Genomic DNA, 24,851 nt, shown 5'->3' with positions numbered 1-24,851 from the left:
GAAATTTGGGGAGCATTTTTGCAGAAACAACCCAGGCACACAAACAAGCCAAGCCAATCTAGAGCCCATATAAAATTGTCCCGCCCAGACTGCCATCTTAAGGTCCACCCTACAGAAATGTCGTAGTGGTATCCAGGGGTCATTTCATAGAAAAAGAGGTGCAGGAGCTCATTAGCATAACTCATTAGCATAACTCATTTGCATATGCCACACCCCCTGACATCACCGGAAGTGTGTCAGAAGGGAACACCCACTGCTCAGTCTCCACTGGACTCTTTTGGATTGCTAGCTATTGGGAGGGGGGGAACGTGCAGATCTGTCCTCGCAGAAGAGGGAGAGCTTGTACCTGAATAAAGCTTGGTCTTAAAGGTGCCACTGGACTGTTTTGGACCGGGGGGCCGAGGGGGGGGGGCTCTGCAGCTTACCTTGCTGCTGCTTGCTCTGACTGAGGGCTGCTGGAAGCAGGAGGTGGGGCTTGTTGCATCTGCCCGTCCCCTGGGCTCTTTACTGCCGGAGCTCCGCTCCTGTACGCTCCTGCAGGAAATGACCCCTGGTGGTATCCTCTGATAGCCTTCAACTGCAAGTAGCTACCCTAAACATGTTCGTTACTGAAGAATAAGGAACTTCTGGACTGGCCCTTGGAGAATCAGACTTTTCTCCCTGGTATCCAGGCAAAAAACCCACCGTGGATTTTAATTTAAAAAAAAAAAAAAACTCACGTTGTTCAGCCTGCCTAATGTCATTGTGTCTGGGTTAAGGAGGAGGAGGAGGAAGAAGAAGAAGAAGAGGAGGAGGGGGAGGAGGAGTTGGTTTTTATACCCCACTCTTTATTACCCAAAGGAGTCTCAGAGTGCCTTACAATCATTTTCCGTTCCTCTCCCCACAATGGGCACCTTGTGATGTGGATGGGGCTGAGAGAACTCTGAGAGAGCTGTGACTGACCCCCAAGGTCACCCAGCTGGCTTCATATGATGCCCATGGACTCCACGGTGTCCACTACCACCTTTCCTGCTGCTCAGCAACTGTTCTGAGAAAGTGGGCATGGCCACATGGAGCTCTTGCCCAGCAGGGCTTCTGACTGGCCATTGCAGATCTGATTGGCTGTGCAGATTAAAACAACATTGTATCAACAGCAGCTGCCACAAGTGTGGTTTCATTGTATCTCACTCCAGTTTCTCAGAGTATTTTTAAAAATCACCCCTTCTCTCACCTGCACCTTGGCTTCCTCTGTGTGTTTGTGTGGTCCCACCTCCTGCAGCAGCCATTTTGTGGTTGGCTCCATCTCCTCTGGCAGCCATTTTGCGGTTGTGCCCACCACCCTGTGTCAGAATTCCAGAAGCAGGGCCATAGCCAGGATTTGTTTTACTTTGGGGGGCATTTAAATAAGTTGGGGGGTACTCCAGCACACACACCCAGGCTGCATCAGGAGCGACAAGAGAGTAAAAGTTTTTAAAAAGCAGCTAGAGGGGGGTGGCAAGGGTGCTGGTAGGCACGGCAGGGCAATGGCTCAGTGTGGCGAGGCTGTGGCATGCGTGAAAAATAAAATAAACTGGCTGGATGGGAAGTCGGGGGTCCTGGCCCCAAGATGCCCCACTGTAGCAACAGGCCTGTCCAGAAGTGTCCACAAGCTAAAAAAAGGTTGGGGACCCCAGATCTAAGAACACCATACGTGTGATGGGATGCCACACTGCATTTGAGTTTCTCTACTCCACAAGAAGCAACTGGAGATGATGAACAGGGGCAGAGAAACCTCTCAGCAGTGACATCACACAAATGGCATTACCAGACACGACAAGGAGAAAGGGGAAGCAGAAGAGGACGCAGGGCTTCTCTTTTCAGCGGCAATCCTGCGTCGCTCACAATGACTAATCCCAGCCAGAATGGTCAAAATGTACAAATGAAGTTGGACGCTAGTATTGCTGACAGTAGGTCAAGATCCATGCAGACCAAACCATGACAGCTTGTCGGTGATACTGGGCAGCTCACAACCTTGCAGCCTAAACTACTTCATAGAGTTGTTGTGAGGATAAGCGGCAATCCTGCGTCGCTCACAATGACTAATCCCAGCCAGAATGGTCAAAATGTACAAATGAAGTTGGACGCTAGTATTGCTGACAGTAGGTCAAGATCCATGCAGACCAAACCATGACAAAGACACACAAAGCTATGACAGCTTGTCGGTGATCCTGGGCAGCTCACAATCTTGCAGCCTAGACTACTTCATAGAGTTGTTGTGAGGATAACAGTGGGAAAGGGGGAAGAGAGCTGTCTGACTACACTAGTGAAAGGGCAGGGTAAAAAAATACAACAAAAGGACCAAGATTTCTCCCTCTAATGAGGCCAATTAGTCTAAAAACATGACATAAATGCTCTTGTAGAGCTGAGTGAAATTAATAGAACTTTTCGGGTACTTATGGCACCAATGGTCTAACAGGTTCTTCGTTGGATTGCCAACACTTAACTCTTTTTGGTTAGTTTCATTTCGGTCTGCAGGTGTGCTCCCTCCTTCTGTTCTCTGCTTATTCCTATCTACTATAAACTGGATGCACATTGTGCGCAAGTTAGATGCAGCAGATTCTGCAGCAACAAACATTCCTGGCAACTCGGGCTTCAACTAGCTTGAAAATACAATTCTGTTCCGTGGAGGCTTGGAATGCTGATTTGCTTGGGAAAACATAAGTTGGCATGAATATAAATCTCTCTTATACATTCCCAGCTGTTGCTGGTGCTCTTTATTCAGTATGTGCCATGTAGGGTTGCCAACTTCAGACTGTGAAATTCCTGGAGATTTGGGGGTGGAGCCTGGGAGGGTACAATTTGGGGAGGGGGGAATTCGGCAAGGTATAATGCCATACAGTTCACCCTCCAAAGCAGACATTTTCTCAAGGGGAACTGATCTCTGTTGTCTGGAGAACAGCTGTAATTAGGGCTGCCAAGTGGGGGCGGGGGGCGGGGAAACCCCCGCTTTGGAGGCCCGATTTCCGCCGCGGTGGAATCGGTCCCCCGGGGGGAACGCCCCACGTCACTCACGTTGGGGGCGTGGCCCAGATCGTCGGGGGGGGGAACCCCAACGACCCCAACGTGAGGGACGTAGCACGTCACTTCCTGTGACGTGCTGGCGGCGCGCATGCGCATCCGACGCTAGCTCCCGGAGCCCAGCAAGGCTCCCCCGCTGCCAAGGGTAAGTACACTTGGCAACCCTAGCTGCAATCCCAGGATATCCCATCCTGGAGACTGGCAACCCTATGTCATAGTGACTGCTGCCTCTTTCTGGAGCAAAATTCCTGCAATGATGGGGGCAGAGAAGATGGAATGAGTAGAAGTGCAGCAATCCTTCCTCTGCATTCACAACTGCCGCAGCCACCATAGTGCCCCTGGGAAAAGGTTATCTCTGCTCCTCGCATTCATTTAAACATTTAGACATTACAGAAAGGAGGAGGAAACTCATTAGTCCTTAATGGAACGAAGTGTTTCTCTAGGAATCCATTATCACCCATTTTATGTTTTCTAGTTAAGTTTTGTTTCATAAATTATGTTTTCTAGTTAAGTAAACATAGGCTGCAGTCACACGAAGCATTAGCCATGCTACAGAGACGAAAGATAGGCGGATTTTCCGGGCGCGATCACACCACAACATCTGGGAAGCATAGAGCTCCCGTGGCTAACCCGAGGCTTCCCGCCGAAGATGCGCCGTAAAAAACTAGTACCTCCGAGGTACTAGTTTCCCGAAACCGCGGGGCAAGGGCGGGTGTCTGATCGCGTTTCCGGTGGTAGTTCGTGGCATCCCGCACCCGCCCATGTCCCATTGCAAAAAGGTTTCCCCCCCCCAAGTCTCCATGGGATGCACACACGCACCCAACGGCGCATGCACACACTTCGGTTTAAAAAAACCCACAACCCCGTTTGCCACGGCAGTGGCGCCTAGCCATTGCTGCTGTGATTGCGCCGCGCCGCTTCTTTGCCGCGCCGCAGGATTGTCGTGTGATCGCCACCTCCCCCCGAACCACGGAACGTCGGTGGGTCGTGTGATCTGGCGGCCGCGCGTTAGTTTGCTCCAGGGCAAACAGCCACACTCCCCCCCCCCCGCATTTTCCGGCCCGTGTGACCAGGACCATAGCAAGTGCTGCAAGAAAGCACTTGCTATGATTTTCCAGTCAAGCAAAGGGTTAAAAATCAGGGACTGTGGTTTCTAAAGGAGTGCCTGGATGTTGCTGAAGTCCTTAGATTACAGGTACAATTACCAGCCTCCACTTGCTTCCCCTGCCATTGCTCAGCAGGGGGGGAAGTAATCATGCTAACAGCATGATGTCACTTCCGGCACAAAACCATAGAGTTTGGGGGATGCTGGAGCATCACACCAACACAATGACATCATTTATGGTTTTGCGCCAATGGCATGACATTGTTCCCCACATCATTGCCCACTGCTTCTCTCGCTGTTTGCCAGCTGGTGGGTTGTGGACTTATCAGGGCCCACCAGATCAACCTGGGTATGGGGAATTTTGTACCCCCAGTCCCCTTCCATCTTGTTGGCCTTATCTGTACTTGATATAGTAGATATTAGCCTCCAAAAGCTTGTTCTCTGTAAAATAAAGAATTGATCTTAAAGATGCAACATGATTTTCTTAATGTTATTCTCTACAGATTAACACAGCCATGATTTTATTTTTACATTTTCAGGAAGGGGTCTCTTTTCTCTGGCTAAACCGCACACTATTGTCTTGCATGGTGAAAACATTCGTCTTTGACTTAAGGTGGGAAAAAGTGTAATCTAATGTGGTCATGGAGAAACCAGTGGGTATAAACTAAGTGTGCTAGAATAAAACTGGTTCTTATACAAAGCAGTTAAACTGGTCCCAGGAATCTTACATAGTGCACTAAGCAATTAAGTCTGCTTAAAAAGCATTATCAATATTTGTATGTTAACAGTAAATGTATTCGTATTTCTACAAATAAAATAACTGCATTTGGATAGCTCAATAAGAAAGGAAAGGGAACACTGGCAGAACAGTAAATATTAATTTTCAGTTTGGAAACAAATAATACTTTATATATTTTAAAAAGCCCTCGGTTGCTAGCAGTAGCTGTACAGAATAGAAATTTGGACAGAAGGGTGCGGCGGGACAGATCCCAATGGCAATCTGCAGCAGAATTATTATTTTTTTGAATCATTTAAAGTTGCACCAAGAATGCGTAGGCTTCGATGGAAAGGGGGTGCTCCAATGAGCACATTGTACAGGAAATGGTTGCTTAGCAACACGAACCTTTGGAAAGGAAAGGAGTTAATGTTGACAGCTGGAAAGATCAGAAGCAAGCACAAAAGTGCACCCGAATGCCAGACAAGCAAGCGGAGGGACAGAAACTAATTAGCTGGTGGGGGGGGGGGGGGACATAAAAGCGAAGGGAGAAAGGAGAGAGTAACTGGAAGTCCCAGAGTAAGCATTTATATTTTAATCACTGGCTAAGATGGTCCACACATTTTTTTAAATTCATCGTTAGGGGAAACTCCACAATTGTTTGAATATCTTACAAAATGTACCTTAAATATATAAACACGCATAAGTGTTGTGCTTGTGCCCGAGGGATGCCACGGGAAATCGCTTCATTGCATCATTAAACTAACCACAACAAAGCTGAAAAAAGTAAAAACAGAGAGACATAAAGAACCCCTTTGCTTTCTAGTTTCCTTCTATTTTGTTGGGTGTTAGACCATTTAAAATTCTTCTATATAACAGCCAAGGGCTGGCCACCATGAGGACGACAAAATCTAAACAATGGGGCCAACCACAGTTTAGGGTTCTGCGAAACCAAGGGACCTGATCTGTGTATAAAAAAGACCCCACCCAAAATATTAAGAGATGAATCAGCCCATGTGCAGACCCCCCCTTCCAAAAAACAGAATTCTGATTGCATTTTAATTGCTACAAGCAGAAGCAAACACCAGCAGAAAAAGAAGAAGAAGAGGAAGAAGAAGAGGAGGAGGAAGAAGAGGAGGAGGAAGCAGGAGAAGGCGGAGATTGGACCCCCGCCCTTCACTCAGAGTCTCCTTCCCTTTCTCTCCCCACAACAGACACCCTGTGAGGTAGGTGGGGCTGAGAGAGCTCTGAGAGAACTGCTCATGAGAGAACAGCTCTGAGAGAACTGTGGCGTGCCCAAGGTCACCCAACAGCTGCATGTGAAGGAGTGGGGAATCAAACCCAGTTCTCCCAGATTAGAGTCCGCGCTCCTAACCACTACACCAGACTGAAGAGAGGAAACTACAGCTGGAGCCTATCAGGGGGCTGAGGAATAGGATTTCCCATCCTCCATAAATTCTCAGTCCTCCTCTTTGCTACTTATAATCCATTTGAGTCCTTCTGGGTGAAAAGCAGAGTATTTTATGCAAATAAAATGAACACAGGGCTACAGAAGATGTGTGGCACAGTGCACATGTGGAGAGCATTTACATATGAGACAGGAGTTAGTTGCATGGGATGTTTACACAGATAAGTGGCTTATAGGGCTCCCAACTCCCCCGGTAGGGCGGAAATCCCCCACCCCGGAGGCTCCGTTCGTTTTCCCCTCAAATGGCGTGGCCCCGCCCAGCGTGTGACGTCACTTCCGGTGATGCTCCGGCGGCGCGCGCGCACGTTCGCAACCGGCTCCCGGAGCAGCAGGATGCTCCCCCGCCGGTAGGTTTTTTAAATTTGGCAACCCTAGTGGCTTAGCCTGTGGCTTCCATCACATCCGAGGTCACTACAAACATATCCCTATTTATATAATGTGCAGGCTTCCTTTCCATAAAAAAGAGTTCAAGGTAGGTCACAAAAGATTTTTTAAAAATAGAAAATACTATGAAAGAAAATAAAATCAGCCATAGAAATCCCAGCTGCAGTGGGTCTCAGAAATTCAGGGCTACTCAGGGGCAAGAATGCTTGCCAGGTGTTGTGTCCACGGACCGCCACTGGGCGCCCGCGATACAGCGGAGCTTGAGTCTGGAGAACAATGGGGACCAGGCTCCTGCACCCTGCCTCTAGGGGAACCAGTGGGACATTGGCGAGAGGTTTGAATGGGCCAATGGGAGGTTCCCCAGACTGTATATAAGCGGCCGGTCGGCCGTTGGTGAGTGCGCGTGTTGTGTACTAATAAAGTGTGCTGGGTACTATGCGTGCCTCAGCGGTTCTTCCATGCGGCTAACCCACTACACAACACCAGGCAACCAAAAAGTTCCCCTTCTGCAGTTGCTGAAAAACACCTCCCCCCTCCCCCAGCAACAAAAGAGAAATCAGTGGGGCTGTCTTTAAGTGATAACTGCCCCACCCATGTGTTTGCATCTCCTGGCTGCTAGGGGTCCCCAAGGTCTTACTTTGACTATAACAGCTTCCTTTAAAGGACACTGAGGGTTGAAATTCAGTGATGCTGCATACAGTTCTCTGTCAGAGACTCCTAGACTTTCACACAGAGCCCTGGAAATGCTGGGGCCACAGCTGCACCACTACGAGTGTCCGGCTGTGGAGTCTTAGAACCTGGCATGGGTGCAGGGGATGACATCTCTTTCCAGCAATAGGCTCTGCTATAAGTTCAGTAGCTGCAGGTAGGGCCACCAGCCTCCAGGTGGGGCCTGAATTCCCCTCCAAACTACAGAGATCACTTCCCCTTGAGAAAATGGCACCTTCAGAGGGTGAATTCTATGGCATCCCATCTAGGGTTTCCAGGTCTCCCATTACAATGGTTTTACCATAGAGTTTCTGGCAATTCCTAGGTTGGCGTGATGTCACCTTTTCCCAGAAGTGACATCACATTGTGTGCAATGTCAGTGCCCTTCATCTCCTGCTGGGTGCCAGGCATTGGCTGGCAACCCTAATACCATCCCTACTAAGCTGCTTCCGCTCCCCAAACTTTGCCTTCCTCAGGCTCTACCCACAAATCTCCAGGAATTTTGAAGTCTGGAGTACACAGCCCTAGTTGCAGGCACGCTTGTTGTTGCAGCTACAACCCTTAACCAGTTTGGTGTAGTGGTTAGAAGCATGGACTCAAATCTGGGAGAACCGGGCTTGATCCCCACTCCTGCACATGCAGCTGTTGGATGACCTTGGGTCAGTCACAAGTTCTCTCAGAGCTCTCTCAGTCCCACCTACCTCACAGGGTGTCTGTTGTGGGGAGGGGAAGGGAGAGGAAATTGTAAGCCGCTCTGAGACTCCTTAGAATAGTGAAGGGCTGCATATAAATCCAATCTCCTCCTCCTCCTCCTTTGCTGCCTCCTAATGTCCTCCAGTAAGGGCCCATTTCCCACTCCCCCGGAGGCTGCAATCAGTGGTAGGCAAGGGAATCCTCTCACTACCCCATCATGCAAGCCTTTTCTGTCTTTAGTGTAGCTAATGCCATGAAAGTGAAATCCTATGCAGACTTATTCTATAGGTTTCAGTGGGTTTCGCCTGAATGAACAGTACATAGGACTGCACAGTTAGACAGGCCCAAGTTAAACCGTTGCAAAGAAGATTATGTTCTTCAAAACCTGACACAGTTAACTGAAACACACACTGTTGTCACATGCTGTATATCACCTCCAAATCATCTCCAAAGTATTGCCATCCTAGAAAGACAAAACAAGGGTCCCATTGTGGGAAAAACTATTTTTTTGGGGGGAGGGATTTGGGATTTCCTATTTTATTGTTGGTTTTAGCTGGGGATGTTAACTAGTATCATAAGCCACCTCAAACCAAGAGGAAAGACGGGATGTAAACATTTTAATAAAATTAATATTTATTTTTAATGGTGAAAGGTATTGTTTTATTTATTTAAAATATTTATACCCCATCTTTCCCCTTGGCTCAAGCTGGCTACGGTATTTAACACCTTCTAAAATTAAAAAAAATCTTTAGCTTCCTAAATGCAATCCTGAAATACCTCCCATAGGCTCATCTTCCCATTCGGTTACAAAAAACAATTTTTTTTTAAATGCACAAGTTTATTTGACAATTCCCTTCCTTAAACAAAACAAAAAAGCTTGCATAAGCCTTTATAAAATGCATACAATAGCCTCTGATGTTAACAAAATCAGGTATAACGCTGGGAAAATTTCCCACTGAGGCAAAAAAGAGTTTCAGGTTGAAGGCTTATTTCATACAAGATAAGATAATTCAGGCACAAGAAAATCATTTTAGAGAGACTCATCTACTCTTGATGTGGCAAATGCCACACAGGACGCTGGATTTAAAGCCCTGTTTTTGTACCCACAATCCGTCAGCCTTAAGTTCACAGCTGTAAACTCCGTCAGTGCAACAAATCCAGTCTCCATTTTCACACTCCCAAGCTCAAGAGGCACAAGCCAGTTGATAGCCTTGAGGCATGAAACAGGGTTAGCCACTGAAGCCGCTTGAAGCTGTCCCACTCCATAACCATTTTGCAAGGGGAGAGCAGGGGATAAATGTGTCACACCTTCATCCTGCCCTCCCTCTCTCAAGCCGACAACAACCATCCTGTGGCACTTCTTTAAAGCAGGGATTTGGGAAGGGGATGCAATGCTCCCTCTAAGCTGTGGGGGGGGGGGTGTCACGTGCAATGCTCCCTCTAAGCTGTGGAGTCTTGTGAGCAAAAATTCTACTTTGTGAGCTACTGGCATTAAAGCTGTGAGCGAGCAATTTGGCTACTGCATAAATTAATTTGCTCTGGAGCCATCCCTCCTGAGCAAAGACAAAAAATGTGTGAGCTGGAGCCTACAAAACTGCAAGCTAGCTCACACTAATCCATTTTAGAGGGAACACTGGTCACATGGCTCTGTGTTCTTATAAAGGCAGACTCCATGCTGCAGACTATTAGGAAAGGGACTGAAAACAGAATGGCCAATATTGTAATGCCTCCTGGTTGCGGTGTCTTTAAAAAGTGGGGAGGAGGAGGAGGAGATTAGATTTATACCCCGCCCTTCACTCGGAGTCTCAGAGCGGCTTACAAACTCCTTTCCCTTCCCCTCCCCACAACAGACACCCTGTGAGGTGGGTGGGGCTGAGAGAACTCTGACACAAACTGCTCTTTTTCAAGGACAGCTGTGCCAGACCTTGTGACTGACCCAAGGTCACATCAGCAGGTGCAAGTGGAGGAGTGGGGAATCAAACCCAGTTCTCCCAGATTAGAGTCCACACACTTAACCACTACACCACTGGAAGTGTTAAAGTGGGTGATTATAGATTCCTAGAGCGGCATTACTCCATTCTAACCATAGTGGGAAACTGAAGTAACTTGGCAGAGGGTTGCAGTGTTAGGTAAGTTTCTATCAATTTTAAGAATTCACTGAACGATTCTTCCCCTTTTGTTCATGTGCATTTGCTCATCCATTTGATCCTCACAATCCTCAGATAAACTAGGCTGACAGTGTGTGACTGGCCCATCATGTAAAATCTAATCCGCCTTGGCCTCTATGCCATGTAGTTGGCAGTCCACAAGAAGAGAGAAGAGATTTGATTTATACCCCGCCCTTCACTTAGAGTCTCAGAGCGGCTTACAATCTCTTCCCCCTCCCCAAAACAGACACCCTGTGAGATAGGGGGGCTGAGAGAGCTCTTTCAAGAACAGCTCTGACAGAACTATGGCTTGCCCAAGGTCATCCAGCAGTTGCAAGTGGAGGAGTGGGGAATCAAACCCGGTTCTCCCAGATTTGAGTCCGCACACTTAACCACTACACCAAACTGATTGGCTACTGTGTGAGACAGGATGCTGGATTAGATGGACCATTGGTCTTCTCAGGGGTCATTTCATAGAAAAAGAGGTGCAGGAGCTTATTAGCATAACCTATTTGCATATGCCACACCCCCTGACATCACTGGAAGTGTGTCAGAAGGCAACACCCACCGCTCAGGTTCCACTGGACTGTTTTGGATTGCTAGCTATGGGGGGGGGCGTGCAGATCTGTCCTCACCGAGGAGGGAGAGCTTGTACCTGAATAAAACTTGGTTTTAAAGGTGCCACTGGTCTGTTTTGGATCAGGGGCCGGATGGGGGGCTCTGCAGCTTACCTGGCTGCTTCTTGCTCTGACTGAGCGCTGCTGGGAGCAGGGGGTGGGGCTTGTTGTATGTGCCCGCCCCCTGGGCTCTTTCCTGCCAGAGCGCCGCTCCTGTGCGCTCCTGCAGGAAATGACCCCTGAGTCTTCTTATATTCCTATGTTCACCTGTCATTTCAGTTGCACATGTACAATTTTATTCAGTGACCAGTCTGGCCCTTGCAGTTTCCAGAAGGAAAAAAACACCCTTTGCAGGCTATAACCCAAACCTGTGTGAAAGACAGGCATTTCATCTCCTTCAAAGGCAGCAGTGGTTTCTAATCCTGTTACAGATGCATAGTTGTTTATGCACTGCCAGTTATCTTTTATGAATCTCAAAGAAGATGTCGGCTGAGACAGACCCACTCCGACAGACCAAAACAATTCTTGGAAAACAGCTAAGGAAAAAAGGGCTCTCAATTTTTATTCTCTCTCTGTCTCTCTCTCTCTTTTTCCCCCCAAGTGTTTCCAGCCTCTGAGAGGCCATTGGCTCACAATAGCATGTTTTTGTTCATTTTAAATGGACAAAAAAAAAAATGGAACGATAAGAAGCGGCTTTGCCCAAGGAGGACAATGTGATGAAACGGGGCCTTATCTACTATTATTTTTTATAAAGCAGCAAAGGCTCAGAAGAGCATTAGAGGATCCCCCCCCCCCCGCCGCCATAACAGCTAAACACTTCTATAAAGGGCCAGTCTGATTTGCTGAACCCCATTTGCATGCATTTCCTGTATGTTCCGGGATTTCAGCAGAGTTCATATCTACAATGACAATGGGTATAGCCAAGGCCCTGAAGTACTTACAGACTCCCAAGAGGTCTCTTCTGTTCGGTATGGTCTGGCATTTTCATGCGGCACAATGCAATTCTGGGATGCTTAAGAAATCGGACTTCGCTTTGCAAAAAGAAATCCTTCAACAGTGGCAAATTGAAAATGGCGTAGAAATACTTTAAACTTCTGTTATGAAATCCTACAGAGTTCTGTTTATGCATCACACTATGGACTTGACCTTCTGCTGCTTACTAGGGTTGCCAGCCTCCAGGTGGGGCCTGGAGACCTCCCGCTTTTACAGCTGATCTCCATTTGACAGAGAAAATGGCTGCTTTGAAGGGTGGACTCTATGGCATTGTACCATGCTGAGGCCCCTCCCCTCCACAAACCCCGCCCTCTCCTGGCTCCACTCCCCCAAAGTCTCCAGGTATTTTCCATCCCAGAGCTGGCAACCCTACTGCTTATCTTAACAGCAAAAGAACGGACAGGCCTTGGGCCATGTACTTAAAGGACCGCCTCTTTGGGTAAGAATCTCTACCAGCTTCATTCCTCCCAAGCATTTCTCTTCCCTGTACCTCGATAATCCGAACATCAGAGCCCCGCTGGACCAGACTAGTGGTCTATCTAGCCCAACATCCTGTTTCATGTAGCAGCCAACCACTTGCCCTGATGGACCAACAAACGGGGCATTGGTGGAGGGGGCAAGGTTTCCCCCTGCTGTTGCCTCTTGGCACTGGGATTCAGAAGTCTGCTGCCTCTGTACAGAGGCGCCCTCTGCTCGCATGGCTAGTAGCCTTTGAGGGACCTGTCCTTCTAAAGGCAACTATGGTTGTGACTCTCTCTCTCTGTCCACCATTCCACAATTTAATCACTCATTGAGCATTTACTCATGCTAGGCAGATTTGCCTCGACTAGACTTAGGGCTGCCAAATCCCCCCAGGGAGTGGAAATCCCCCCGCCCCAGAGGCCCGTTCCCCGACGCCGGGGAATCGGGCCCCAGGGGGAACCCCGCCCCAGCGTGCACGTGGCCCCGCCCCCAGTGTGCCCGGCGTCATGATATCAATTCCCTGTGACGTGCATGCGGCGCGCGTGCGCGCACCGGGAGCCGCGCTGTAGTCCCCCGCCGGCAAGGTAGGTAACATTTGGCAACCCTAACTAGACTATGGGCTTTTCCGCGTTCTCGTCTTCTTTGCTTGTACGTTCTTGTTGCTTCGGATTTTTTTGTTCCACTCGAGTTTTGTTCCCTCGAATGGTCAGTTCGATATGACATCAGTTTATGTCCAGCATAAAAAGCCTGAAGTGTAAATCTGCAGGGAGATCTGTCGGATATAAACCCATGTAATATCAAATCGACTACTAGAGGGAGCGAGACAAGTGGAACAGACCCCCCCCCCCCAAAAAGAAACAGGAACTTACAAGAATGCAGAAAAGCGCAATGAGCTGGGGGCCTAGGGGCAGAAGCCCCATCTCTTTAAAATAGTTTTCCAGAGGAAGCAAGGAATACCCTAACCCAGGATCATTTTTTTTAACACTGCATACCAGTCCTCTTTAGGAGCTCATTTGTTGGACATGATTTTCCCCCCTTATGCCAGCTGTGTTTACCATTTCTTGGGATGGATGGTTACAAATGGTTTTAGTGATGTTACTGGGGTGGGGAGCTGAATCCAGATTTGTTTCTTATTTTACTAGCCACTCCAAGTCCCCTTATGAAGAAAAAAGCAGGATAATATTATAAAGGTATTACTGTCATAGCGGAGCCGCAGTGGCTCAGAGGTTAAGAGGCTGAGCTGCAGACTGGAAGGTTGGTTTGAGACCTGAGTGCGGCGTGACGGAGTGGGCTCCTGTCTCTGACCCCAATGCTGGCCAACCTAGCAGTTCGAAAGCAAGAAATTGCAAGTAGATAAATAGGTACCACTTTGGTGGGAAGGTAACAGTGTTCTGGCACCTCGGCGTTTAGTCATGCCGGCCACATGACTGTGGAAAAAGTCTTCGGACAGTGCTGGCTCTTCGACTTGGAAACGGAGATGAGCACCGCCCCCTAGAGTCAGATTTGACTGGCTTTCGAGCAAGGGAAACCTTTATATTTACCTTACTGTCATAGCAGATCATGGCTACAGATTTCTAAGGCCTCTCTGAGGATGAAGCATATTTTGTGTAACACAATGCTGCTGCTGAATAAATGTTAAATAAGACTAGACAGAATTACTGCTATAGCATTTTCTCTTTAGGATATTCAAATCTACTTTGAGCAAACAACATATACCAGAATCCACACAACAGAATGCTGCAGGGTCACAAGAATGGATGTTAAAATGCTAGGGTGTTAAACACCAGCAACATAAAGAGCCGTTATCTGACAAAATTAGCAATTATCTGGACCGGAATATAAATTTGCCTTGCTCATTATGCACGCACGGACACATTAAAAGTCAAATGTTATCTCTCTGAGAAGTACATAAATAAGTCTGCAACACAAAGCAAGAGGTCCTGCATGGGCACAGAATGTGCTTTCATGTAAAGTCTACTTAGAGCCCAACATGGATATGAGTTGTCGTTCCTATGAAGGTAAACAGCATCTCCAATGGGGATTTTGAGGTTCTAAAGTTCAGTGGGCAAATGCTGGGTAGGGGGAAGAAGCTTTGTGATCTCTGAGCTTGTCTGACCACAGTCTGGAAAGCTCTTGGATAAGCTCAGGGAATGCACAGCTTCAAGGGCATCACATCCAGCCATTTAAAAATCACCTTTTTACTTGGCTCTGTTGGAGCTGCAATGAATGTCCATGACTCAGGGTAAAGAAAGACTTTCAGTGTACCCTCTAAGCTGAGTTAGTGTGAGCTAGCACACAGTTTTTTAGCCTCCAGCTCACACATTTTCGTCTTAGCTCAGGAAGGATGGCTCCAGAGCAAACTAATTTATGCAGTAGCCAAATGGCTCGCTCACAACTTTAATGCCAGTAGCTCAGAAAGTAGAATTTTTGCTCACAAGACTCCACACCTTACAGGGAACACTGCTTACAATGCCATCCTAAACAGAGTTATACCCTTGTAAAGTCCACTGAACTCAGTGGGACTTAGAAGGATGCAGCTTGGCTAAGGATTACATAATTAAACAAGTAGCACATTCTATGCAAGGGCATGGAGCATGGGTCACTGGGTGTCTGTGGGGCAGTATTTTTGAGTTCCCAGCATGGTGCAAGGGGTTGGACTAGATGACCCTGGAGGTCCCTTCCAACTCTATGATTCTATGAATCTTGCTTTGTGTGAGCCAATTGAGAAATCTTGATTTAAAAATTAGCTCCCCCCACTACTGAGCATTCAATTGTGATGATCATAGTAATCAATTACAATTACAATAGGGAGTTTGCCTATCCTTACTAAAAAGTATACTACATTCCTTACACATACAGACACACAAAAAATGCTCTATAGCAATTTATATTCTAAAAGCAAGCAAGAAAAAAAACACTAATGGGGAGACAGAGAAGAAGATAAAAACGAGATGAAAAAAATATCTCCTGAAGGGCCAGTCAACTGACCAGCCAAATTTTATCAAATACTCTGTGGGATTATTAATTTTTTTAAATGCTGGGTTGGATTCTGCAGAGGGTTTCTGTTGATGGAAGGGTGTGTGTGTTGCTTTCAGTCCCCCCCCCCTTCTATTCCTGAGGGTCCCCATCTCCCAGTCCGTTTCTGGGGGCCTTTGTGCTGCAGAAGTGATGCACAAATCTGTGCCCTGTGTGACCCTTTGGCCGAATTGGAATCACACAGTCGGAGTCCAACGAGTTAGATGAATATCTGTTTATTGCAATGGAAACAGGGAATACAGGGGCTGAGTACCTTAGCACTTCAGCAATTTCAAGCCGTATTCTGCCATAACCAGGAAGGGCAGAAGGTCTTATACCCCAAATAACATCACATATAATTTACACATTCAAGAACCTTTATTTGGTACCAAGCAGTTAACATCATAAAAGCATCATTTGACTCTAAACCTTACTATTGGTCTCTCCTGATACTGATCATATATGTCAGTGATTGCATTTGCTTGTCTGGTCTCCAGGACAATGGGAACATTAGAGAACACTGGGTTCCTTTCTGATCTGCATATGGAGAGCTAGGTGATAAGGGCTGTGAATCACATTAAACTTGCTCTCAGTGTCCCTGCAGCTTGCGCATTCCATTTCTATTGCATCCTAATTCCTTCTACAGAAGCCTCTAATAATACTCTTGCTTAATATGGCTTCTTATATGTTCTGCTATAAGTTTCTCCAATCAGAAGATTCTAGGTTACATACCAAGATCTGAATCTATTATGATTAAGCTTTTGAAGGCATTGTGACAGCTGTCAATGTACATCAAGGAGAGGGTGTCAGAAATCACATTCAGAAATCACATTCTTTCCCCCTTGTCCTACAGAAGGAAGGGCGAGATGCAGAACTGACGCTCATTTCCATCAGCAGAAATTTTCAGTGGAATCCAAGCCATTGTTTTCCATCTGTCTCTCCTAAGGTTGACTCACCATTCAAGTAACTGGCCAACTACCCTCCTAACTATTGGCAGATATTCCCCGAGGTCAAGAATACCACTGTGTCAATGGCAACTTACCTTTGCTATTTCATTATGGTCTCATTTGTTAGCAGGGGCAGCAGTGAGGAAGGCAGCACTGTGGGACACAGAGTCATAGGAGAGCTCCTTCTATTGGCCATCTGGTAGAATAGCAGGCATTTCCAAAACCGGAAGAGCTGGTCCTGCTGCCTACATAGCCCAACTCCCCTAATTTTTGCTTGTTGCTACTATGCTTTATATCTATTTTAATTCATTTTTTTTTAAATTAGAACTTTAACTGTAGTCTGAACCTGGAGTACAGGACAAAAGGGAAATAATTGTTCAGTGAATCCTTAACATTTACAGAGTCTTACCTAACAGTGCAATCCTATGCAGTTACTCCAGTTGATTTCACTGGGCTTAGGTTACAGTAGCCTGACAGAAGATGTTAAGACACTCAATGGTGCGTTACATTTTTAATTTCACTTTTTCACAACAGTTAACTAATTTTTATAATTAACATAAACACTGTTCTGGAAATATCTTTTTCTCTATTCTAACGAAATTAAACATTTGGACCCTATGACCTTCTCCTGCAAAACGAGATCCCATGAATCTCTTCTGCTAACTCTTCCTTCAGCAGCTAAAGACGTCTTGCAATGGTGTCAACTTCCAGAAATGGCGTCACTTCCTGCAGTGGTGTCACTTTTTTAGTGGCAAAGTCTTTCTTTGTTAAAGGAAATTCTCCCTGGTGGAAGCGAGTCGTAGGATACATTCCTGTCCTAACTGACCAATATTTAACTGGTGAACTGACCAAATATTTTTTTGATCAGTCAGACTGGCAACCCTAAGATTATGTAACAAAATACAAGTGTGTTCCAGACAATCTTAAGAATACTGATGTTCCATTGGCTGCAATGAAAGAATTAAGCATGCCCTTTTAATTCTTTCCCAGTTGAAACTGGAACCTTAAGGTGCTTAACCTGGCTAGATGGTGCCATATAAGGGTTTTTAATTAAATTTTGAATGGTTTTTTAAAAATCAATGAGGAATAAAAGAAGGAAGAAGACAGATATAACTTTTGTAATTTTCTTCTAAGAAGAAAAGATATGCTTTGACGAATGTTGTCTAATCTTGTTGCAACGAATAAAACTTAAGTTTGCGGCGATAGTTCTAGTATTCCAGTGCTCAGTTGATGGCAGCCAGGAATCAGTCTTCTTCTTTTTTTTTAAACACTCAAAAAACGTATGCCTTAGTAATCAAAATTCTGTACCAAGAAAAGTCAGAATCCGTGACCTGTATAAATCATGCAAATTGATTCAATTTGCATAATTTATTCTGGTTTTTCTAGTCACAGAAGGGCAAGAAGATAAATGCATCCCTAAATTTGTTGGAAATGTTATTCAATCATCCCTTTGGCTTCTGGATTTCAGCATATCTGGTCCATGTATTTAAGCACATATCTGCAGTGATAAGGACTAGAAACTTGCCTTGTTTTAAAAAAGCAGAAGAGAAAGCTGAGATGCTGAAGCTGATGTCTGTATCAAATCCGACATTCTATGCTTCCCCCCCGCTTTGTGACAGAATCACAGCATTCATGTACCCCGATGACAGAGTTTTTAGTTTTGCCAATGAAGCAAGCGAAAGCTTGCTTATAACAAAGGGAATATCTTGAGGGGGGGGGAATACTGTTTCACCCACACAGATTTGGAAGTGCGATTTAAGACAAAACATGATCAAAGCTGCAACAAATGTAGGGGGGGATTGGAGAATATCACGTGTCTCGTGACGAACTAAGAAGAAAGTGCTATCGAAAACGCATAGGTTGTACAGAAATGCGATGTGTCATCATCATAATTGGATGCAACTGGGAAGCAATCCCCTACTATTTCTTCCAGTTGAAAATAAATTGAGCATATTGTAACAGTCAAAATTACAACACACAAGGATGAATGAATATATCTATATAAAATCTTCAAATGCTACCTTAAGGATGCACAAATGGAAAGAAAAAGGAGAGACTGGGGTGGGGGGTGGGATATGAGTATTGCTTTGTCCAGGCTTCGTAGGAAGGTAAACAGAACTCTGAAGACAGATCTGCCTTGAAATATCATAAACTGCAGGAGTGCAGAAATCAGGCTGATCAGCAAACATCCTGTTCTCAGGGAATAAAATCAGCATTAAAAGCATTTGATTACATTTCTGTATTGTTTATACAGGCCTGGCGGGATCTGGTCCATGGGGTCACGAAGAGTCGGACTCGACTGTGCGACTGAACAACAACAAATTGTTTTAAAGATGTTTCATTACGTTGCAGTGGGAAGCCTACAGCAACTGGAGCAATCCATGAGCTTTGCACAGGTTGAATTCCCCCCAAACTGTGAGCCAAAGCTCTTTTCATGACACTTTGATGTTCCCAAGTAACTTGGACCAGCTCTTCCAAGAATCATCCAGGCCATGAGAAATCAAACCACACAATCACATCTGATTTGGATACATAGTTTTTATATTTATATATATATGCAGAGGAGCAGATCAACCACAGGCAAACAGACTTTAAAGTCAAAAATCTATGCTTTCCAAGGTATCAACTGTTTTAACTTGGCAAACACTTAGGCTCAACATACAATGAACTTACAAAGCTGCCTTATGCTATAGTTGCCAGGAATTTTAGAATGTGTGCACAGAATGTGTATACAGTTTCCCTCTAATGCACGGTTCTGTGGAAATAAATACGAAGCCAACCTTTCCAATGAATCTTACCAGATTCCCCTTTTTACTAGAGTTCCCCTTCCCACATGGCTTTTTACACATGTAGGTCCCATGAGGTATAGCATATCCCTTTTGGGGTGGCCCAGGGGGATTCCTTTTAGAGCAGCAGAAAAGCAGGTTGGATCCAACCCAATATCTATATCATGGAAAGAAGGTTTAACTGTGGGAGATCCAGGCCACATACCCCATCGAGCTATGGAGCCAAGCTAGGTTCCTTGAAGATCATCTTTAACCCTAATCACCTTCCAGAAAGTATAGCAGGGCTATTAAACTAGGTAAGAACTACAGATGTTGAATGTGCAATATACATAACCACTGTTGACTCGACCAAAGTGTGGCACATAGTTTCCATGCAGTTATGCAGGACTTCCCAGGAACAAACATCAGCAGCAGGCAGGCTAAACAGTGGCCATGAGACAGCATCCAATAATGTGCCTGTAAACAGCTTCCTGGCCAGTTCAAATGGAAGATTTGGAACTCTCATCTTAGGTAATGCTGATTGCATCACTCTACACCAGCAAAAATATCTCTGGTCTGAACTTCATTTCTTTATAAGTTGGATCCAGTGATCCATGGGTGTGAAAGTCTGAGGATATTTCCCTTGTTCCCCAGAAGCCATTTCTGGTCCTGTGAAAGTTGCTATGTGGGTTGGGGGGCTGCACTGAATAGAAATCACCCTCTCCTCTTTTTTTCCATTAGAGCACACACACCCATGTAGCCACCTGCTGCCCTGAATTTCTGTTAGTTCACGTGGGCCCTAATACCCTAGGAATCAACTTCCCCTACCCCGGCAGTTCTTTCCAACCCAGGGAAACAAGGCTGGGTAGCTATGTTAGTCTGCAGTAGAAGAGCAAGGTTTAGTTCCAGTAGCACCTTAGAAAACAGCAAGATTTCCAGGGTAGAAGCTTTCAAGAGTCAAAGCTCCCTTTGTTAGATACGGGGCAGGGTACATCTGTCCAATCCAGTCCTATTGCTGTTCCTTCAACCATTGTCATGAACAAGAGCACACAATCAGGTAAAGTAAACCAGGCAAATGGCTCTTTAGTAGGGATGGGCACGAACCTCATCACAAAACTACATTCCTTACGAAAATCACTGAGTTGTGGTTTGCAAACCGAGGTTCGTGCCCATCCCTACTCTTTAGATATGCTGTGCTATAACAGCTGCCAGATATTTGGCTAGCTCAGGGCCGTAGCCAGTGGTAGGGCTTTGGGGGTTGAGCCCCCTATCAATTATGCAGAGCCCCAGCAGCAGGAAGAGCTGGGGAGGGGTGAGTGGAAGGAACGAGGGTTACAGAAATAGCTTCGGGACGCCGCAGTGGTATGGCTCAAGCTCTTCCCTCCTCCCCCTCTCCGCAGGCCACACGAGGTTCCGGTCCCCCCGTTCTTCCCTGCAGCCCAGCAAGGAGAGTGAGTGGAAGGTGGAGAGCCCAGCAGGACAGGGCTGAGTCACATGCATGGGCAGGAGCTGCCCTTGTTGAGCTCTACCGGGGCTGCCCCGCAGGATCACCCACCTCAACCCCTGGAGTTTTCGCTGGCTGGATGGAAGGCCAAGGGCCAGGGCTGGCAAACTCAGCTTTGACTCATGCAGAGGTAAGTCAGGCTCATCAAGAGTAGCCATGAAGTCCCCCAGTCCACAGAGAGAAGGATCACCACAGGCCCCAGTGAGGCACAATGAGGCACAATGAGGCGGGGGGGGGGGTTGTCAAATTTAACTTTATTAGCGCTCCCAGAGAAGAAATCCTGGTTACGGGGCTGGGCTTTCTGTACAGTAACTTGGATTTCTACATCTCTTAATGACCAAGGAATTTTCTTATCTGGGGAATCAAAGCCAACTCCAAGTAATGGGAGAATTAAATTTGACCTTAAAATCTGAAATACTGAACAATCTAATATTTTATGGTCAATATTCGATTTGAATCACAGGTACATAAAACTGCATGGGAGGGGCTGTGGGTCAGTGGTAGAGCCGGGTTCAATCCCACTACACAATACCCAGCATCTCCAGTTAAAAGATCTGGCAGTAGGTGATGTGAAAGATCTCTGCCTGAGACCTTGGAGAGCTACTGCCAGTCTGAGTAGACAATACTGACTTGGATGGACCAAGGGTCTGATTCAGTATAAGGCAGTTTTATGTGTCCATGCATCCATCAGCACCTTCCAGTGCTGGGCTGCTGGATCAAATCCATTATAAAAGGTAAAGGTAAAGGTTCCCTTGCTCGAAAGCCAGTCGAGTCCGACTCTAGGGTTGCGGTGCTCATCTCCATTTCAAAGCCGAAGAGCCAGCGCTGTCCGAAGATGTTTCCGTGGTCATGTGGTCGGCATGACTAAACACCAAGGTGCACAGAACGCTGTTACCTTCCCACCGAAGTGGTACCTATTTATCTACTTGCAATTTTTTGCTTTCGAACTGCTAGGTTGGCAGGAGCTGGAACTAGAGATGGAAGCTCACTCCATCATGCAGCACCCGGGTCTTGAACTGCTGAACTACTGACCTTCCACAGCCTGCAGTTCAGCGTCTTAACCACTTGAGCCACCGCAGCTCCCAAATTCATTATACAAACTTACAAAATACAAAGAACTTTTTATAAGTCAAGACAGTAATTTGGGAAACCTGTGGTTCCTTATTGCCTCTATTGATCAACTTAACATACCTCCTAGAATTTCCACACTAATTGAGGATATTACAGAGAATTAAAATCTTTTTTATTTAAAACAAAAAAAACCTTCAATTTTTCTCCTTTCCTGGTCCCATTTCTTTTAGAGAGGGTACAATATGGACAGTAGCTATTCACTTCTATAAGACAAAAACAAGCATGATTGGCAAAGTCATGTTCACATGCTGCTTTAACAGAAAACGTCAATTATCGTCTCCGAAATGGCATCATTACCTTCCCCTGCTTCATTATCAAGTGAGTAAAATGTCAGCTTTGTTTTCTTTTACCTTGCAAATCCTTATGTCCCAGGCTCTGACTTCTGGACTAAATCCTCCACAAATAACAACATTTGGATCAGCAGGGTGAAACTTCAGGGTGCCAATTCGGAACTCACTCCTACCACTAAATACCTGTGCTCCTGAAATGAAGGCAGAAGAGAAGAACGAGGGTTAGGTTTGTTTGTTTTTTAAGAATAATTTACAGTTCCACACATTTTAGTTCTGTGCCCGTTGTAGTAATAAACCCCAACAGACATTTTGAAGTTAGCAAAATAAATCTGAGAATTGACTGATCCTTGCATACATCAGATTCCCCAGTCTGAATTTCATCTGTTGAAGTTAATGGGTGTGTACCCACACTTCAAGAGCTTGCATAGCACATATTCACTGAAGAATGTCTCTGGCCTAACACAGACATAATTTCCTTCTTTCTCCTAACCATTCTTTTCCCTGTGGCTTAACCACAAAGTGCCACAGCTGACTAATGGCAACCCCAGAGGTGGTTTGCCATTGCCTGCCCCTGCATAGCAACCCTGGAATTCTTTGGGGTGGGGCCTCCCCTCCAAGTAATAAACATGGCCAACCATGCTTAGCTTCCAAGATCTGACGAGATCAGGCAACCCTGAGCTACCCAGGTCAGGACTCTCCTTCCCCTACCTTATATCGATTTTAACATCCTTTCCCTTTTCAAAACTAACCATGTTGTTGGGTTACATCTGCAATAATATAATGTTCCCTCTAAGCTGTGGAGTCTTGTCTTGTGAGCAAAAATTCTACTTTGTGAGCTACTGTCATTAAAGTTGTGAGTTTGGCTACTGCATAAATTAGTTTGCTCTGGAGCCATCCTTCCTGAGCTAAGACAAAAATGTGTGAGCCAGAGACTAAAAAACTATGAGCTAGCTCACACTAACTCAGCTTAGAGGGAACACTGGCACCAACCATGTTTAGGTCCTACCAGAATACACAAACCTGCTTCTAGCTGTAATTGCAAAGTTTGGTTTGAAGCTAGCCATGGGTAGCATTAACTGCTGTATATATTATGATGACAGAAGAAGAAGAAGAAGAAGAAGAAGAAGAAGAAGAAGAAGAAGAAGAAGAAGAAGATGATGATGATGATGATGATTTTATGCGTAGCTGTTTTCTACCTTAAGGAGTCCCAAAGCGGCTTACAATAGGCTTTCCCTTCCTCTCCCCACAACAGGCACCTTGTGAGGTAGGTGGTGCTGAGAGGGTTCTGAAAGAACTGTGACTGGCCCAAGGTCACCTAGCAGGCTTCATGTGGAGGAAAAGTGAGGAATCAAACCCAGTTCTCCAGATTAGAGTTCATCGCTCTTAACCACCATGCCACACTGGTAGGGCAGAGAGGAGGAAATTTGTATGAGAAGACAAGAAGGAAAGGAAATGGAAATGCCATTATGCCTGAACTGGGCCTCCATAATAAAGTTCCTGTTGTAGGGTGTTCTCAGAACAAAAGGATGTTTTGAAGTCTGTGTGTACAGTTTATTAAAAATACTAGACTTTTAGATACCACACAAAAAAGTGTTTCTAATCCTTGCTCTTATGAAGACAACACTGAAAACCTGTTTTCTGGAAATGATATGAACTTGTTGCAACCTGCGCTTCCTACAAACATCTGTCTTTGGCAACACATGCGTTTATGAGCAAATATTTTCATTACTGAACCTTGTCAGATAACGATAACACAGATTCCGGCTCGCATTCATTTAACACTGGTGGTATGGCAAACATGGTACAGAATACAGAAAATGGCACAGTCCCTACTTCTAACCGCTCTGGGCCCTGGAGCCTCGAGTCAGCTTCTTCCGTCCATGTTATCAGACAGAATTTGAAAACGCAGAAGAAGCAGGGCAAGCAACCACTAAACTGACAGGGAACAGCTCAAAACAGGTGCCTCGATCGAGCCTTACCAAAGGGTGTGTGAGTGAAGCCGACTTGAGAGGGCTTGCCCCGCCCCCACTCATCCACAAAAATGGAGATGCTCTTAGACACTTCGCAGTCTGTGGTTCTCCCACCTAGGCTTGTCAACCTCCAGGTAGGGTCTGGAGATCTCCCAGAATTCTCTAGATGACTGTGATCAGTTATTCCTAGACAGGGCTTTTTTTGTAGAAAAAGCCCAGCAGGAACGCATTAGCATAATAGGCCACACCCAACAGCAGAAAATCATTAGCATATTAGGCCACACCCTGAGATAGCAGCTTATTAGCATATTAGGCCACACCCCACATTACCAGAAGTGTGGTCATCCAGCCACACCCACCTTTTGCTTCTTATTCTATTTACTTTGTTTGTTGTCAAAACCCAGGGCTTTTTTTGTAGCAGGAACCCTTTGCATGTTAGGCTAAACACCCCTAATGTAGCCAATCCTAATGAGTTTCTGCTGTTGGGTGTGGCCTATTATGCTAATGAGTTCCTGCTGGGCGTGGCCAACTCGGGAGCCAGCCGGAACTCCGTTCCTGTGCGTTCCTGCCCAAAAATAGTCCTGCTCCTAGAGAAATCGCTGCTTTGGAGGGTGGACTGTATGGCACTATGCACCACTGAGGCCCCTCCCCTCCCCAAACCCCATCCTCCTCAGGCTCCACCCCGTCCACCTCCAAGAATTTCCCTACCCAGAGTGGGCAACCCTGCCCCCCCAACCAAAACCACATGCAATGCTGGAATTCTGTGATTTAAGTGCATGCAATTTGCCTCTTAAAACCAGGTACAAGGGGGGATTTGGACTGGGGCCACGGCATTCACAAAGGAGTTATGTCTTCACTCCTGAATCCTTTCCCCAGCTAAAAGGGTTCCCCAAGGTTTCTG

The 24,851-nt window shown here is 46.0% G+C and overlaps 1 protein-coding gene across 1 annotated transcript in view; it reads right to left on the bottom strand.

Annotated features, from left to right (window-relative positions):
* Positions 1-24,851, bottom strand: part of WDR25 (WD repeat domain 25) — a 152,686-nt gene that overhangs the window by 8,804 nt on the left and 119,031 nt on the right. The window contains exon 3 of the mRNA XM_015424446.1: positions 22,041-22,171. Coding sequence (XP_015279932.1) covers positions 22,041-22,171 — 131 coding nt within the window. The remainder of the gene's footprint in view (positions 1-22,040; positions 22,172-24,851) is intronic.

The sequence above is a fragment of the Gekko japonicus genome, unplaced genomic scaffold (genome assembly GCF_001447785.1).
Source record: "Gekko japonicus isolate JY-2015 unplaced genomic scaffold, Gekko_japonicus_V1.1 scaffold44, whole genome shotgun sequence".
NCBI lineage: Eukaryota > Metazoa > Chordata > Lepidosauria > Squamata > Gekkonidae > Gekko > Gekko japonicus.
The sequence above is the reverse complement of the archived record's forward strand: the minus strand, read 5'-3'. Positions and strand labels throughout refer to the sequence as shown.